The 19,414-nt window shown below is 35.4% G+C and overlaps 1 protein-coding gene across 9 annotated transcripts in view; it reads left to right on the top strand.

Annotated features, from left to right (window-relative positions):
- CADPS2 (calcium dependent secretion activator 2) overlaps positions 1–19,414 on the top strand; it is a 504,393-nt gene that overhangs the window by 371,101 nt on the left and 113,878 nt on the right. For 6 of the 9 annotated variants that reach the window (XM_053609273.1, XM_053609272.1, XM_053609270.1 and 3 more), the window contains exons 14-17: positions 6,344–6,445; positions 11,226–11,289; positions 14,540–14,663; positions 16,582–16,602. In XM_053609273.1, coding sequence (XP_053465248.1) covers positions 6,344–6,445; positions 11,226–11,289; positions 14,540–14,663; positions 16,582–16,602 — 311 coding nt within the window. The remainder of the gene's footprint in view (positions 1–6,343; positions 6,446–11,225; positions 11,290–14,539; positions 14,664–16,581; positions 16,603–19,414) is intronic. The other 3 variants (XM_053609275.1, XM_053609274.1, XM_053609271.1) reach the window with 1 other exon arrangement.

Here is a 19,414-nt window from a genome sequence, read left to right as displayed (position 1 = left end):
CACAACGTGTTTTGGAAAATGATGACACCCAGTGAGCCTTCTTTACTTAAATTTACCAAACAGAAATTGATATTAAACATGCCCAAATTGGTTTTTGTTGCTATTATAAACCTCTGACAATCTTTATTATTCACAATATAACATGTGAACTGCAAACTGTTCACACAAGGGTAGTAAAGCTACTAGGTTGAGCCATAACTCAATATTTAAACAAATCCCCTCATTGATATTTTCTCTTTGGCTTGAATACCAGATTCTGCAGCCCTGTTTTAAACCCTTCTTCTCTTTAATCTTTTTTAATCTTTAGTGTAATTGTTCTTTATCTTTGTAGAAACTAATTTCTTATTTGTTCTACTCCAAAGTCATCCGAGGTAATGGAAAATGAATTACTATTTATCCTTTTTGTGCCAGAGTTGTCTTTTAAAAACATCGTTTTAGAGCTCATGTTGTACTTGTTACAGGAGAAATTGGTAATTGAGGCAAGATGTTCAGTATAGATAAATGGATACTGTTTGTTTTTTGTTTTAAAATGTCTTAATCTACCAGATTGATAAGTAGCACAAATTGCAGAATCTTTTAGTTCATGGAGAAATTTAATTAAATTATCATGCATAGGCCCCATAAACTATTTTTTGGATGAATTTGCCTTTCATAAAAGATACTGTGTGAGTAAGCACATGGGTATGTCTGCCTCTGTATCCACGTGTGTGTGTGTGTGTGTGTGTGTACGAGAGAGAGAGAGAGAGAGAGAGAGATTCTCTGAGAACAGAATGTGACTCATACGAGGATAGAAGATCAGACTATTAAATTTCAGTGGCTGTAGGTTCTATTGTACACATTCTGCTTTTTAAGAATCATGGAAGTATAATTAGAACAGGTAATAGTGTTCCATATTCAGTTGCTTATGATTTAATACCAGGAGGAAGTCCCGTGTCATACCTTCTTTGATTTTTTTCTGTAATTAAAATAAGTGTATCTACTTTTAATCTATGTTTTATAATTTGTTTGTTTCTTAAACTTCTTTCACAGAGCAGTTCATTTTTATTAGAATCATATAACTTCAATAACTGTAGGCCCCAGGAATGGAAGAAATATTAAATCTTGAGACATGAGAATACCCTACCTTCTCATTAGAACCACTTTAATATTTAATTATCAGTCATAGAGTTAAACCCCAGTTAACGTTCAAATCAGAAAATTGGTCTTTGATGTTAGAATTTTGAATAACCACATTGTAACATAGACTTTTTATCAGTGTCACAGAATCATTATTATTTTTACTTTTATTATCTAAAGAGAAAACATTCTTCAGATTTAAAGTAAATTATTTGCTATTAATTAAAATAGAAATGAATGCTAAAGATGCTAAGTATAATGACATGCTAATTTTATTAGAGATCCTTTCCCCAGAACACTTAACTACAATCTCTACTTCTGTTTGTTTTTCACAATTTTTTTTTTTTTTTTTTAGACAGAGTCTCAGTATGTTGCCCTCAGTAGAGTGCTATGGCATCACAGCTCACAGCAACCTCAAACCCGTGGGCTTAAGTGATGCTCTTGCCTCAGCCTCCCAAGTAGCTGGGACTACAGGTGCCCACCACAACACTTGGCTATATTTTGTGTTGTTGTAGTTGTCATTGTTGTTTAGCAGGCCTGGGCCGGGTTTGAACCTTCCAACCCCAGTGTATATGGCCAGCGCCCTAACCACTGAGCTATGGGCGCTGAGCCAGAATTTTCTATTTTACCTACAGATATTGGTTAAAACTTTCCAAATGGGCTCGGCACTCATATCTCGGTGGTTATGGCACCAGCCACATACACCAAGGCAGGACCTGCTAAACAACAATGACAACTGCAACAAAAAAATAGCTGGGCATTGTGGAGGGCACCTGTAGTCCTAGCTCCTTGGGAAGCTGAGGCAAGAGAATCCCATAAGCCCAAGAGTTTGAAGTTGCTGTGAGCTGTGACACCATGGTACTCTACCAAAGGCGACATAGTGAAGCTCTGTCTCAAAAAAAAAAAAATTTCCAAATCATTTACATCCTATTAATACTATTAATAAGCCATGATAAGCATAATTTGTCATGTTAAAAAATTTTAAATTCTTATAATCTTAAGTAATTTTTTTTATATTTCACTTATTCTTTTCTCAGCATAAATACATTGAACATCTACAATGCCCTACCCACTGTTTTAGGAGCTAGGGATACAGCACAAAAGAGAAAGAGAAAAATGTCAGATGGTGGCCATGTGTACACTGGCCAGCAGCAATGCATATTAAAAGAAATAAGTCCCATGGAATGGGAAATATACCTTTGTATAGAATGGTTATAGATAAGCTTGCTAATCCTCATGTAAGTAGATAAACTTGCTAATCCTCATGTAAGTAGAGACCAGAAGGAAATGAATGAGCAAGGGGAGTGTGTGAGTGTGTGTGCGTCCGTGTGTGCCTTGATTGCCTAGAGGAGCAGCTCCCAGGCAGGGGAAGCGACACCTGCAGAATCCCTGAGATTGGAGTTGCAGGCCCTGTGAGAGGACAGCTACGAGGCCCGCACGGCTGGGGTATAGGCACAGGGCAAGTGTGGGATACAAGAGGCCAAGCTGTAAGAATGGGGGGTGGGGCCCGTAATGTCTTTTAAACCTATGGTCCCTAACCATTGGGCCACAGACTAGTACCAGTCCATGGCCTGCTGGGGAAGCAGGTGGCACAGCAGGAGGTGAACAGCTGTGAGTGAAGCATCAGTCATCTGTATTTACAGCCACTCCCCCTGGCTTACATCACCACCTGAGCTCCGCCTCCTGTCATTAGATTCTCCCAGGAGCATGAACCCTGCTGGCAACTCAGCTTGCTGGGGATCGGGCTGCGCACTTCTTAGGAGAATCGACTGCCTGATAATCTGAGGTGGAGATGTAATGTGCTTACTTGCACCATCCTGAAACTATCCCTTCCACCCCAATCCGTGGAAAAATTATTTTCCATGTAACTGGTCCCTGGTGCCAAAAAGGTTGGGGATTTTTGTTCTAAACCATTACAAAGGCTTTGACTTTTATGTTGACTGCCCCTGTTACAGGGTTTTGAGCCAAGGTGCACCGGAATATGTCTCATGCTTGAAAAGACCCATAATAGTGTTTTGCTGAGATTTTGGCAAAAGAAGAGCTGAAGGAGAAAGAGCAAAAGACCAAAGAAGCCACACCCATCCTCGGGGAAAACTGACAGTGGCTGGACCAGCAGAGTAGCTGTAGGCGTGTTGAGGCACAGTCAGGCTCTGGCTGCGTTTTGAAGAAAGCTGACAGAAATGAACTTATAAATTAAGCTTGTATAAAGTATAAATTTTTAAATCTCTGTTACTCTGACTCTACATGTAGCTAGTTGAAATTTTCTTGATGCCTTCCGCAATAACATATTTTATAATGTAGGAATGAGCAAGTTTTAGGACTCCCTTTTTTTTTCAAGTCTTTAACCAATTCAGTGTTAGCATTATTTCTTAAATTTTGTTAATTTTCACCACCTTATATAAGTAAAATAGAAAATGCCTGATGTAAGCAAGAGTAATTCAAATATTTCCATCATTATTGTTTCTCATATATGGCTTCCATGGTTCAGTGAGGTTTTTTTTTTAATTGTTCTGTGTTATTTTCTGTGAAAATGTAGGGTAAAGAGTAAGTCATGGGAATTAAGAGTACTGACTTTGAACTGAAGGAGAATGCAAGAGACTTAGGTTCAAGTTCAGGTCTCTATACTTTCAAGCTGTGTGACCTTGGTGAAGTAACCTAAACTCCCTGAGCCTCAGTGGAAAACCAGAGACAGGATTACTGCACGCAGTCTGATACTCTCTATATAAAACAGCTAGCATGGTGCCTAGTGCAGATTTTAAGTTCTGTAACTGCTAGCTGCTATTTTTTTTTTTAAATAATTACAGTGACAAGGAAAATATTGATGACACGGGAAGTATTTCCATTGACTGGGAAGAATTATGATGAAGAGGAACTATGGCCTTTAGTCTGGACTACAGCAAAGTTGCTGTTTGTTACCAATAATTTAGATATAGAAAGCTACTTCATAAATCTGATGTTCAGTACCTAGACTGTTATCTATAGACACTAAAATAAGGACATGTAAATAAAAGCAAGTCCAAATGGTTACATGTTGCATTTAACCTATCAGATTTATACCTAATTTGGTGGTAAACTCAATAAAACAATGGTCCTTCACTGTGTGTTATCTCAGAGAAGGTTAACACAAGAGCGCTCCCCTAACTTACCCTTTGCACTTGTCACACCTGCACACCTGCCTCTGTCCTGTCAGGTGGGCCGTGTGCCACAGTGACATTTAATGTGACAGGACAACTTAATCATTGTGGATCATGATCTTATTTGACAGTTGAACCAAACTGGTAAATTAACCTAAATGTAACCATATGGCACTTGCCAGATAGCTAAGCCAAAGGATTATATCAAACATCAGAATAGTAAAGATAAGTCCTTTGTTCTTTTTGTCAAATTTGCTTAGGCATGTTTACTGAAATAACCACCTGAGTTTTTGTTGCTACCTATGTAATAACAAAATTTAGGAATAGTTTTTGTCTGAATGTCCAAATTCCCAAATGAATGGTTATGTAAAACCCCCCGGTTGAACTTATTCATAAGTTATAGTCTAGGTTTTTTGCTAACATTTGCTCCATGGGAGTTGATTCAGAAGTAATAATAATGTGAGAAATCCATTAATAATTAAAATAAAACATTAATTTTAGCCCATAGTTCACTGCTTTTTAATTTATGCATCAGAATTTTATCCTCCCTAAATGAACTTGAAAGACTAATATTTTTTGACTAGTTTTTCTATAATTAGCATCCAAAATGAATTGTGATAGAATAAATGTGATTGATGTGTTATTCTGAAGATGAAATTAAATAATTGATGACTCCCTACTTAGGAATGAAATATAACTGTAAGAAAATTTTTCAAAGCGTAAATTCCAGCAGCACGTTAGTTTCTGAAGTAAAAATTTTTATTCTATATTGAGAAAATGTCTCATAATTAAACAATGCTTTGATATGAATCAAAGGTCAATATGTCATTATGATTCAGACATAAGTTTAATTGCTTCTCTCCTAATTGAGTAGTTAACAAGCATCAAACATATATACATAAACATACGTACATGTGATAAGTACATCTACATATTTTTTTAAGTGAGGGCATCAGATAGAAATCTTGTTGGCAAAGTTATTTTAACCATTCATTTTTTTTATAATCCCTGTGTCTACCCATTTTATATATAACCATTAAATTAGTACATTGGAACAATAAATATATAAGTTTAGAGGAATGAAACTATAATCTTTAGACAAATAAGCTAATAAGGTAGGAAATGATTGGTGTTAATTATTAAGTAGAAGAAATGCATCTTGTTGTTAAAATCTATGAACAGGCTTTGAAATGAATGTGTGATTAATATGTATTTTCCCTGCACATTATCAGAGACAGAGAGATAAAATTGACGTGTTTAACTTTTTATATGATTGTTACATTTTTTTAGATGATTGTAAATTTTTACTATAAATACAGATACTTAAATTGATACAGAATAAATTTTAAATCTGTGCTATTATATTTTATATCCTAATCCTAGTAAAAGATTTATTTTCGGTCTTTATAGCTACTTTTTCAGATCCTAATGAAACTCACTTTGATTCTATAGGGATATTTAGTTAAATGCAATAATCTTAGAAAGAAACCTAACCAGTCTTTCTTCTTTGTATAAGTTTCCTTTCTAATATTCATTTTTGTGTATATGGCCACATATTTAAACAAACAAATAGCAAGAGGATAGAGCATCTACATGTATTCAAAATGTCTGTATTTCATACAATAATTAAAATTAAACCTCCAATTTCATGTTAGCTTGATTTTTATTTGGAAGAGAAGCAGTTGAAGCATTTCAGCTTGCATTCAGCGTATTTTAAAAATATTTTCATTCAGAGGACATTCATTTAGTTGATCAAATGCTTGATGCCACTATGAAACCCTTTTCACTGCTATTTTCAAGGACTAGTCACTGTTTTCTGTAGCTCCAGTAAATATTTATTGTAATCCTTTACCTTGAAGCCTGAGTAAAAGGAATAATTTCATTCCTTTCATTTCACATCACTATATGGAGCAAATGGCTGCAAATATCTCCAATAAATTTGTACGATACACACAATTAATATGTAGACTATGGACTGATAAGCCTTTTCTTTAATTATTTGGACTTTTTAGAGAAATACATTTACATGTATCAAATATATAAAAGTAAATGCTTCCTCAGTATAAATTACTGATTCTCGTTGTTTTTTTCAGGCCTGATGGAATCGGAACTGTTTCAGTGGAAGAAAAAGAGAGATTTGAGGAGATAAAAGAGAGACTCTCTTCCCTTTTAGAAAATCAGATAAGCCATTTCAGGTGTATATTCCATTCTTTAATACAAATAATTATCAGAGAAGCCTTTTCAGATGGATAGTCTATTCACTAATACAGATACTTATCAGATGAACCATATCTGGTGTGTATTCTATTCGTTAATATTTGCTTTCATACTTCCCTCAACCCTCTCTTCCCGTACAAATTGTTGATTGTGTCTTTCTGCTGCACAGGAATTGTCAGCCATCTCTCCCTCCTCCTCACTCTTAGGTCTGCGGTCTGCCTCCCGGCCTGCCATCCAGTGTCCCCAACTCTCTTAGGTCTCCCAGCCCTCTGGGCTGCCCATTCCACTGCACCTGTTGCCTGCCTTTCGCATTTCTCATCCTTACGTGGCCCCTTCCCCCTAGTTCTGGTGACTACTGCTCCTTCTCTCTGGGTTACAAGACCAGGAGACCCTCAAATCCCACCTCCACAGTGGGGTCTTTCTCAAAGATTCCAGCAAACAGTGTTCTGAAGTCTTCTAGCACTCATTATCTGTGTCCCTCACTTGTCACTTGTAACATAGTTATTACATGCATTGCTTCGCTCATTAATTATCTTTGTATTTATAGTCTATGAGAACATGGGCTACAAGCACCTGGCACAGTTCCTTGCACAGAAAAATTAGCTGTCGATATGAGGAAACATTTGCAGCATGAGCAATAAATATCTCAGTACATTTTCTGTGATTATAGTGAATTCAATAGAACCGAATGTTACAAACAGAAATAGGCCAATACACTTTCTTTTGTTATCACTATTATTATTAGCCCCAATAAAATGTTACCATGTCGGGCAGTGCCTGTGGCTTAACGGAGTAGGGCACGGGTCCTATATGCCGGAGGTGGTGGGGTCAAACCCAGCCCAGGCCAAAAACTGCAGAGAAAAAAAAAAATATATATATATATATATATCTTCATGTCATGTTTGCAATGTGGAATCATTTTATGTAAGCTTATTTAAAATATAAATCTCAATGACTATGCTCCCCCAAAAATTCTTTTTAACCATTTGAATAGGGTGATTCCAAGTCTCCATTTCTTGCTGTATAATAGGAAGAACTTAGATTTTGTGACTTTCACATAATATTTCAAGATTAATTCTCCAAGCACATATCATGCATCTATTCCCCTACATTAGTAATTTTCAACTGAGGCTGGTCACTACCTTAGGGTTAGTGAATGAGGGAAAATTTTCATTGCCACAGTAACCAGGGGTGGGAGACAGGCATTTAGTGCTAGATTTAGAAGTGCAGTACATGGTATAATCCTGCATTGCAGAATTATTCTGCCCAAAAGACCAGAAAATTCACATTAGGGTCTTATATAAATTAACCTGATTCTGAAATTTGTATATAAATGCAAAGAATTTCCCGTAGACAAAATAACTTTTAAAGGGAAACGTTGGAATGATAACACCACCCCATTTCAAGATTTGTAATGTTACAGTGATCAAGGGAGTATGCCATTGAGAGTTCAGAAATAGACTTACACACAATATAGTCTGCTGATTTTCATTGAATGTGCAAGGACAGGTTGCAAAGTGTAATTTTTCAAAAATGGTGCTGCAAGTATTAGGTAGTAAAATGCGAAATATTGATCTTGAGTCATACCTCACCCTAGGTTTACAAGTTAACTCAAAATAAGTATACTTTGGAAATTTAGTAGAAGAATTTCTTTGTGTCATTGGGCAAAGTAAAGATTCTTAAGTAATATACCAAAATCATGATTCATAAATGGAAAAAGTAAAATGTCCCCAGAATTAGGAATAATCATTCTTCTAAAAATATAGCTAAAGAAATGAAAAGATAAAGTAATACATATCCTATAGTAGATTTTTAATTCAGAATATATAAACTCTTAAAACTTAATTGTAAGAAATTAACCCAATTAGTTTTAACACATTTTTTATCAAACATAAACAATGGAAAAAAACGTGAAAAGACAGTGACATTACTTTACATAACAATTGGTATAACTAAAATTCAAAACACAGCAAATGCAAATGTAACGTGTTGGCATGCTTGTGGAGAAACTGGAACGCTCATATGCTGTTGATAAGAATGTAAAATGTTTCAACCCACTTTGGAAATTATTTTGGCAGTTTCTTAAAATAATAAACACTTACTATGTGACCAAGCCATTCCACTCCTTGGTATTTTCCCAAGAGAAATGAAAGCACATGTCCACACAGAGACCTTTATATGAATATTCATAAGCCAAATGAACCAATAAGGAATGGATAAACAACACAGAATACTACACAGTGATATAAAGGAATGTGCTGTTGATACATACAACAGCATAAATAGCAAAGTAATTACACCAAGTGAAAGAAATCAGGCCCCCAAAATAAATACTATAATGGTCCCTCCATAATAAATTATAGACATAAAACTAATCCAGCTGACGGAAAGTACATCATTAGTTGGCTCATGGTGAAGAGAAAACATTTGGGAGTCATTGAATTACCTTGATTGTGGTGTTAGTTTCACAATTATATACAAATGTCAAAACTAATCAAATTATATATTTTAAATATGTGCCGTTCATTGTGTGCCCCTTAAATGAGTTAATTTAAAAAATAAAAGCTAAGTGCTTCTTTATCAGTGTGAAGTTAATGGTATGATATCTAAAACTGAAAAATCAAGAAGTAAAAATATTAGTATACAATGTAAGGCTATAAAGTTTAATTACCAAAGAAATCAGTTAAAAGTTGACTGCATTTTTTTTTTTTTAGAGAAAAATTTCTTGGGGAGGTAAAGGACTTCTGTTTTTCATTAAAAAAATTATTTAAAACTAAAGAAGTGTCTTTAGACTATGTGCCTATTTAACTTTGATAAAAACATAGTATATTCAAAAATGTATAAGGAAAAGAAAGGGCTTACTCAAGGGATAAGTCTATGTCGGACAAGCCTAGCCACAATCTTTTATATATATAAATTAAATTACGAAAGTGGAAATAAGGGTGACTTCAGTTTATTCAGATTAGGTATTAAATGTGGTTGAATTTTATTTGATAATTGAGTGTTTTCCACTTTGCTTTACTGTGATAGGGCTTTCAGAATGGTAAAAACCCCAAATATTTATCCTGAAAGGCAGAACAAAATGATTCCCTTCTTTAAAACTTGCTTTGTAAAGATTAATTAAGCTTCTGTGTAGTTATTTTCTGTACTTTATTGATTCAGGATTACTTGTACTCTGTAAATGTGTTGAATTATTTACACATCATGGGCAGCTAATGCTAATTCAGAACATACCCAGTGGGACCTCAGAGCCCTGAAATGCTAAATGTAATCTTGGGATCAGTAACATTCCATTCATAAAATGTGTCACCCACAGGTTAATGGAAATAAACAATAGGAAAGACAATGGGTGGATTATGCAAATATACTGAAAAGATTAAGCAGGGGGAGGGGACTACAAGAACCCAATTTGTGTTTTATTTAAACGTGGATTAGGGTTTATAGTATACAAAATGATTAAAGCTATTTTGCTAATTTGCTAATGCTAATGCTAAAAAGTGCCAGGAGAAACTTATCAAATAAATTGGCTGTAGGTTTTTTTTTTTTCAAAGAAAAATTGGAGTGACTAGATTTATGTAATATTTATTTGCATTTGTCTGAGACCAATGACAGTTTCACAAAACTAAAATCCAAATCCTACTATAAATTGAACTATTGCTTTGTTTTAAAAAGACAGGGAAAATCTTTTTTTTCTTTAAAATTGGTCACAAACTAAATATTTTTAGGGAAACTCATTCACATTACAGTGTAAAAAAGTATTTGTATTATCTGAGAAAACATGTCAACTAAGTCCATGAATAATGGAAAAAATATGGAGATAAGTAAAGTTCTAAGTTATTAGTTTGCAGATTTCTAAACCAGAGCAAGGTGGCAGTGTAAGGACAGACAGCTCAGCTGCCAGTAGCACTTGATCTTGGGGCTGGAGCTGAAGTCCCAGAAGGGTGCTTTGCTGAATCTGGCTCAACAAAGCAAGGAGCTCCAGAGGGATGAAATGGCCATGATGTTCAGTCCTCTGTAAGTGGAAATTGACCTGAAGAGGAACCTCCTTGTAAAGAGCAATAAACCTGTGACCAGCTTGTAGCAAGGAACTTCTGAGTGGCCCAGTCCCTCTTCCAGCCTCTGACCCTGGTTTCAGAACATCCCATAACCTGGCCTCTGGTTGTTGACTGTGTGGTAGGAATACATAGGACTGGAAATACTCGGGATACATCACCCTGCTGACAAAAGAACCACGGAGGGTTTATGTGTGTTGTGCGAGGAGACTGAAGTGTTCGCCACCATGGTAGATAGGCAAGTGTGAGCGAGCAAAGCAGAGAGCTGGAACCTGTTTGTCCTAGAAGTTACTGTCCTCTGTGTATGGCCATCCTAAACCACCAAATGGGGGGAATCATTTCATTGTCTCTTAGAGTTAAATAACAACAAATTTTAAACAAGACATTATTAGGGAATGCATATTATGCCTTTACTAATGACCCTTCAAGTTCTTCTTCTTCTTTTTTTTTTTTGGTTCACTGTATTTTAATACATGTATCATCAAAATTTGGGAAGCTTTTCATCACAGTTTACACCTGTATTGTTAAAGGCACTGAAATTGAAGAGCTAGGTAGACTTTAATAGCTAAAAATGTCCTGAATGTGAAGATGTTATTTTCATCTCATTTCATTGTTCTCCAATAATGCCAAGTAAAAAAGTGGAAGTTATTTAGTAGTCTTGGGTATGAAATATTTGACATTTTTGTTGTTTGTTTTGTTTTTAAAGATACTGTTTTCCCTTTGGACGACCTGAAGGTGCTCTAAAAGCCACTCTGTCATTGCTTGAAAGGGTATGTTTGAACCTTACTTTACAAATACCAGATGCATTTTCACTTGCTGTGTGTTTTAGTTGTTGAACTAAGCAGATAGTCCTATTCCTCTGTACTCTTTATAGTCTATCACATTTTCTGAATTTCTCACCTTTTCTTATATTCAAATTCTCCCTGTACTCACTTCTTCCCTGCAGTCTTTCCAAAGCCTACCACTGCCATCCTATCTTGATATTATGGCATCCTTTTGATAGTATTCAATTGCTCCTACTTGAGTCATAAAAAACAGGCAGTCCCTGGATTACGAATGAGACTGGTTCTGTAAATTTGTTCTTTGCTTGAATTTGTATGTAAGGTGGAACGGGTACATTTACTTATTACCTGTAATAGCTTTCATTCATAGGTGACTATATTCATAGTCATATATCACTCAGATGTTTCTAACTCGGGGACTGCCTATAGTATTTTTATTTTTCAGTTAAGGATGATTTCCTCTGCAGACTTCATGGTTGCCTTTTATTATTCCTCCAACTTTATTTTTGTATTTCCACCTGTCATAGTCCTCATGCCTGTAAGAGTTTATCATTTAATATTCACCAACATAACATTTCTCATTCAAAATTCATTTGAGAATTTATTTCATTTACTTCAATTTGTGTGTTACCTTGAATGAATTTACAAGTTGCGAGAATTCATTTCCCTCCTTCAGAAAATAACTACCAAACAAGATTTAAAATCCAGTTAGAAAATAATTTTTTACGGAAAGTATATGCTCTGTTCCTATTTTTTATGAAAGTTGAAGTTTGAAAGAGAAGTATGTATATTCATGTGTCTCTCAAGCTATTCATATGCTAGTTGGATACTAATGGTTAAGTGATGTGGTTAACTATTCCTTATCAGGATTTAAAAGAATTTCTAGATATCGTCTATAGCTCATAGTTTAATTATCCTAATCTGGATTTATTGACTTCACATACTTGTTCTTGTCCATTTTTCTGCCAAATTTATTTTAGAGATTACATTGTTTGTTAGCATCATTATTAAAAGCAAAAAGAGAAGACATTATTCAGACATTACATCTCTATTTCATGATTTAAGAACTTGGAGGATGAGGGTTAGAACTGTTGATTAAAATGAGATCGGATTATAGATCAATTTTATTTTTAGATCCCTGTCTTATCCCTGATTATTGTGCATTGTGTGATAGATATATTATTGTAGTAATTGCGTTTTAGTAGAATTTGTATGATATTGAAAGCTGCACATAACTCAGATTTTTCCCAGTATTCATTGTATCCTGTTCACTAAGATATATAAAATCCTTAAAGATTGCACTACTTTTTGGAAAAGCATCCCATCATGGGTACAGGTAGTACAGCCGGTGTTCTGATTTCTATAACAGAGCCACCTCCCTCACCCCAACAGGGAAGAGTTAGCAGTAACTGAGACGCCCTGGTGCCCTCCATTGACAGGTAACAGGTGAACAGGGACCTTCATTCCAGTGACAGTCATTCATCACATCACTTGCTGAACTGACAGAGAAATGTTAAGGGCCATGTCTTCATTTTTATGTCTCTTTACTGCCTGACATAGAAAAATAAAACAATCTACATGTGAATTCTTGGAACCCCCATTTGGAAGAACATGGAGGAATCATGAAACAGAGGCTGGCATATCCCTTTTTGCATTTGCCTGCCTTTTATCTGCACTTTGCCAGCAATGAAGATTTAGTTCCCCCCACTCCATATTAATTGCCTCACTCCTAGGTAATGTGAACTATTTTCTGATTCAAAGCGTAGACTCACTTCTATGGCAAATATATCCATTCTAATTTTAACAGCTATTTATTTTATTTAAATTTTGTCACCGTGGGAAATCTAATAGTAAAGTTCGTGGTTCTACATTTGTAACAAAATTAATCTTAACATCAAATTTTAGATACAATCACATATAATAGTGTGTGTTTAATGCTTGTATATTTTTTACTGTGCACAGAAGTATTTTTCTGGCTGCAGTGTAATATGTAGTTCTAATTAAAGTGCCAAGTATATGTCAAAATAATGAAGAACAATTGGCTTTGATAGGGGAAGAAATTTTCTAAATAATAAAATTTGCAATTTGTAAGAAATAAATGTAACAAAAGCTTTAAAATGTTGTCAGTGAGTAGCCTTAAAAGAAAACTTGTCAAGAATCACTGACACATCCTGATTAAATAAATTAAAATTATAAAACCCTTAGTGCTGAGGCTGACTGCAATAGAATGAAATGATAACGTGTGAAATAGTTGTTTTCATGTTCTTTGAATATTCCTTTCAAAACAAAAGACTAATGGAATACTTAGACCACTTACAAAAGCATTATTTTCTCTATATTAACCTTCTGCCATACATTTTATAATTTGAATATAAGCAAAGCAAGAAAAATTGCCTTAAAATAGTATCTGAAAAAAAATTTGACTAAACCGTAACAAAACTTATTATGATCACTTTTATCACTAAGAAAGTTTTAAAGAGGATAATCAATGGATCAATATAAAAAGTGTTTAAATATACTACATTTTGAACTTTGGATATAATGATAGGTTTTCCCTGCCCAGCAATAAAACTTTTTAAGGAAAAAATTCTAAAGCATATTTCAGGAAGCCAACAGAGAATAATCAGTTATTTTTTGGAAACCACAGATATTTTACATGTATTTTATTTAATAACATTTGACTCTCCATAAGCATTCATTTCACTAAAACAAAGAGTTTTACTCCTCCCACTTTTTATAATCTGCCATGGTATATTCAGAAAATCACAGTCATTAAAGCTTTATTAGTGAGACTAGAGGTCTTGATTATTTTAGAGTTCAAAAATTATGTTTATTCTTAATGGAATTTTCATTTTTGTTTTCAAATATACTGCTCAGAAGATTTAAGGCTTTTAAGTAAGGCATGTGCAAGACAAACTTTATTACTTGTCCCAGGAACTATAATTCCGATCTGAAACAGTTGGTCTAATGGTGCTGTGGGTCCCCAGAGGAAAAGTGACAGTCACCCTGAATGGTTGGCCTGGTCTGTGGGAGGTTGTGATGGGCATAAAATGAGGTTCAGATGGGAGAAGCCAAGGTTAGAGGATTACAATCCCAGTTACGAAGGCCAGCTCATTACTTCCCCCTTTCTAGTAATAGGTCCAGGACAATTTGTGTAATTCGTTTTTAGTATTTATTTTATGCAGTATCTATTTTCTTTTCCTCTGTCTGTCTCTACCCCCTCTTCCTCTCTTGATAGGTATTAATGAAAGATATTGCCACTCCCATACCAGCAGAGGAGGTGAAGAAAGTGGTCAGAAAGTGTCTTGAGAAAGCTGCCTTGATCAATTACACCAGGCTCACAGAATACGCCAAAATAGAAGGTCAGTGCAGTGAGCACTTGCCAAAGTTGCAGGGAGAGCTGACAATGCCTATTAACTGCATTTTCTATGAGAAGTCCTTTCCTTCCCTGAACAATCCTGTGCGGTGGCAAAGGGAAATGTCTCATTAAAATCTCAGCTGGTGAACTGAAGAGCTTTTTCCTATTCATTGCTTTAATATGCCTCCTGGGACTCTGCTTGAATGAAAGACCCGGGATTCGTGCTTAAGTTGTCCTTTGTTCTTATTTTGAGTTTTCAGGAAACCAAAAGGTGTTTTCGTGGGTTGTATTTTTTGACATTACTGTAAGTATGTCTAACATTTAAACTATGGACAGTGGATTCTTTCCTGATCAGTAACAGTGTAGTGTTACATAATTTTATTTTCTCTTCTGCAGTGTCACTCAAAAAGAAGGAGGAAACTTGTTGATTATAGTGAGGGCTGAAAGAAACCGATAGAACTTCCTGCAGTTTTTAATTGCTTGCAGTATATTGATGCATTTGAAAGATTAGGTCTCATGAGAAGACTGTGCATTTTTTTTTTCTCTTTCTTCAGGCTTTATTCATTAAGTATACTGATGTTTTAAATGTTTAGAAATAAGTAGATTGGAATTTGAGGGAAAGTCACAAAATCAGCTTTTACTTAACAGCCCTTTGATTTATGTAATTAAAAATAACAAAAAAGGAAACTGGCTTGAATAATAATACATGTAGCATTAACTAAAGGAAGAAAAGAGTTTTCAGTTGATGTTAAATAATTATCATGTCTGAAAACAAAAAGTTACGTTATCCTTTTAAAAATTTTTAGTAACATTTAATATAAAATTGTAATGAATTATACATTTATTAATTAGTTGATATTAGTTTTCTTAAAATTCAGCCAGTGAAAAAGATTGATTATAATTGTTTCTGTTATTATTCCTTTTTTCTCTCCAAATCTGGTCAACCTTTCTAACAAGCATGCGATAACCAACCTCCTGAGTGATTAACAAAAAAGCCATCTCATCACTATAGCAACCAATATTATATCACGAGAATAACAACATGAAACCTCCTTTGTTACCAGTTTAACATCATTAATTAAGATATCATGTTGTGTTAAGAATATTCAGTCATTTGGGGAAAGTGGAAGATAAACACGTTGGTTTTCAGTTTTAAATATTCATTCAAATAATGAATGTTTTGGGAGTTTTGAGTGTTCTGAACACAGTTGTAAAGAATTGATATAAAAATAGACATAATAAACCCTTTCAAATCTGCCAAAGAAGTTGTACACAATTTGAATTAACACTACATTGTTTTATATAAATGTTATAAAACCTATCCAAAAAAAAAAAACTATAAGAATTCTTTTCTTCTTTTTTAGTGAATATTTTTGGCCATTACCTTTTCCAAGAATACAGAAAAGATAAGCAGTATGTTTTTCTATTTATAATTATATGTAGTCATAGGGTCTATTTCAATATGGATAAGAAACCTTCTTTTGTTTCTGCCAAAAAAACCAAGTTTGTGTTAGAGAAAAGTCAATAGTGGGGCCAAATGAACAGTGAGCAGGAAACATTCCCACCTTTTGCCTTTCTGAAGTCACCTCTCTCTCCAGGCACATTAGAGTCTAAAGTGAGAATATTCTGAAAAAGGGATCAAGCCCTCCATGCAGGTAGGACTGCCACGTAGTCCCCAACTGGTCATTAGATGAGAAAGACTTCTGGGCTGTTGTGTTATCTTCCTTTCCCTCATCTCCATTTTTTATCTTACCAAAAAAAAAAAAAGTGCTTTTGTTCTTTGCTCAGTCCAAGAACAAAGTTAAATGTTAGTTAGAATTACGCAGTGGGCTACTTTTCCTTGCGTGGTTGGGCTTCTCCATCCTGTGAGCAATGTGGGTAGAGCTTGCTCTTCTCCTAAATTTTCTTTTCTTATGTTTTAGGCCCAGCAGAAAAGGAAACAGGTAATTGATATTTTTGCATGCACGTGCTCTTATTTCCCATGTGTTGTGTGATATTTTCAAAACCACTTTATTGATATATGATTGACAGACAAAAAGCTATACATCTTTAATGTATATAATTGATAAATCTGGAGATAAAGACCTGGCCATGAAGCCATCTCTGTACTCTCGGCCACATACCTCTCCACTGTGTGTGTGTATGTGTATAGATACCCATCTGTTTATCCATTCATCCATCAGTGGACGCTGAGTTGGCTGCATGTCCTGGTTATCAGGAATAGTGTTACAGTGAATGTGGGAGAACGGATGATCTCTTTGAGATCTTGATTTCAGTTCCTTTGGCTGTACATGTATACCCAGAAGTAGGATTGTACTAAACCAGTTTCATTTTTACCTGTTTCAGGAACTTCTGTCCTGTTTTCCATAGTATCTGCACCAATTTTCATTCCCACCAATAGTATACAAGAGTTTACTTTTCTCCACATCTTCACCTCACTTGCTGTCTTTTGCTTTGTTTTGTTTTGTTTTGTTTTATAACAGCTATCCTAACAGGGTGAAATGATATCTTATTGTGGTTTTGATTTGCATTTCCCTAAAGATTGGTGATGTTGAGCACTTTTTCATATGACTGTTGGCCATTTGTGTGTCTTCATGTGAGGAATACCTGTTCAGTTTCTTTTTCTACCTTTAAATTGGGTTATTTGGAGTTTTGCTATTGAGCTATATGAGTTACTTATGTATTTTGGATATTAACCCTTTATCAGATATATGGTTTGCAAGTATTTTCTCCTACTCTGCAGGTTGCCATTTTATTTTGTTGTTTCCTTTGCTTTTGGTGGTGTGATATCTTGATACTGATGAATAGCTGATCTCTTTTTCAGGGCTTTTATTAGATCATTTTGGTTAAGATACTGAAAATGCTTTAATTTTTATCACAACTATTGCTAATGCTTTGTAGAGAAACTTTAGGCGATTTATCTCTGTAAATGGTCGGCAATATTTTTTATACGAATTGAAAGCAAAGAATCCAAGGCTATATTAATATTCGGCATTGTGTTTAAGCATAGATGCTGCTCTTATTAGGAAGCTGTTGCCAATATTTGAAGGACTCTTATGGCTAGAAAAGAGGACCATCTGTCTTTCTCACTCTTGAAAATAACAGAGAAAAAAGCATAAATACTTTTAAATAAAAAGTAAGCACTTGTTAACTTTGAAAGTTGTAAATCATAGGGATGAACTGAGGTTATGAAATCTCACTCAGGAAATATCTAGGAAAGAGTTCTCTTGAGTCACTGAATTTTTAAAGGTTTTGTTACCTTTTTCTTGTACCCCTATCACAACTGTAATTAATTCAACATAGGTGCCACTATCTGTTTATCCTGTTTTCTCTGCGGCTTCTTGCAGGCAGGTCTTTAGCATCTTGCTCACTCCTGTGTCCCAGCCTTGAGCACTTTGCCTGTTGACACAACACAGGCACTTGGTACCTTGGAGAGAGGCAAGAGGTTACTGAGTTCCATCTGAAAGCAATGGGGCGGGAGACAAGTGATGAACCTTTTCAGTCCTAATTACCTCATTTTTGTCAAATTTCATTTGCAATGCTATTATAGATAAGTTTGCTTGTTTTTTTTTTTTTGTTTTGTTTTGTTTTGTTTTTAACTTAGGTCTTCCATTAAGGGTTCTATTTCTTCCCCTGCCCAATCCTTTCCAATTATTGTCCAGTATTTGACCTCAGAAAGTGTCAGGAACAAAACGCTCACAACCATCAAAAGGGAATAAAACATACCTACAATGATCGCTAAGTGTACTTTAGAAAATAATGAATTAGAGGCAATGCCTGTGGCTCAGTGAGTAGGGCACCGGCCCCATATACCAAGGGTGGTGGGTTCAAACCCCCCGGCCAAACTGCAACAAAAAAATAAGCCCAGCGTTGTGGCAGGTGCCTGTAGTCCCAAACTCAGGAGGCTGAGGTAAGAGAATCCTGTAAGGCCAAGAGCTGGAGTTGCTGTGAGCTGTGACACCACAGTACTCTACCGAGGGTGACAAAGTGAAACTCTGTCTCTAAAAGGAAAAAAATAAAAATGAAAGAAAGAAAATAATGAATTAGCAAAAAAATGAGACGATTATCATCACCTCCATTGTTAATGGCGGCAGTCTAATGCTCTCCAACAAACTTTTCAAACAGTTGTATACCCCACAAAATTCCTGTTGTGGAAACAGTTTTTATTGTAGTTTATAAACAAAAAAGTCCAGGGTTGTTTGTGGCTTTCACACTGCCATGGAGTAAATAAGTCTGCCAGCTGGGACTGGACTCAGGTGTTGTGATCCTGAACCTACAGGGGCCGCGCTCCTTCCCCTGTGAAATATGAAAAGATCACGCTGCACCTCCATGAAGTGTGTGGGGCAGAGGCACCGGGGGCAAGTGCCCTGCTGCTGCTGGCTCCCACCGGCCTCACTCCCACCAGATGGACGACCTCCCTTCACACTTCTTTAGCATCCATGCTACTGTTCCACTGTACAGGTTGGCAACTCTAGGAAAAATACTTTGGTTAAAATTAAGTGCTTGTATAGAAAAGAGAAACATCATTGTAATCTCTGATATTTAAATGGATAGGAGGAAAAGCTAATCTATAGAGGAATGTTCTAAAGTAACAGGAGATGGGTTTTTTTTTTAAGTATGGCTATATTCCTTTAGTTACGTTTGATAGCAAGTTAACCTAACAGGGTTACCTAGTAAATGTTCTTGGAGGTGGGGGAAGGGTGTTTTAAAAGCAAGTAAAAATGAGAGTATCAGTTGAGTGTGCAAGAACTCAAA

Source organism: Nycticebus coucang, chromosome 11, assembly GCF_027406575.1.
Source record: "Nycticebus coucang isolate mNycCou1 chromosome 11, mNycCou1.pri, whole genome shotgun sequence".
Classification (NCBI taxonomy): Eukaryota; Metazoa; Chordata; class Mammalia; order Primates; family Lorisidae; genus Nycticebus; species Nycticebus coucang.
The sequence above is the reverse complement of the archived record's forward strand: the minus strand, read 5'-3'. Positions and strand labels throughout refer to the sequence as shown.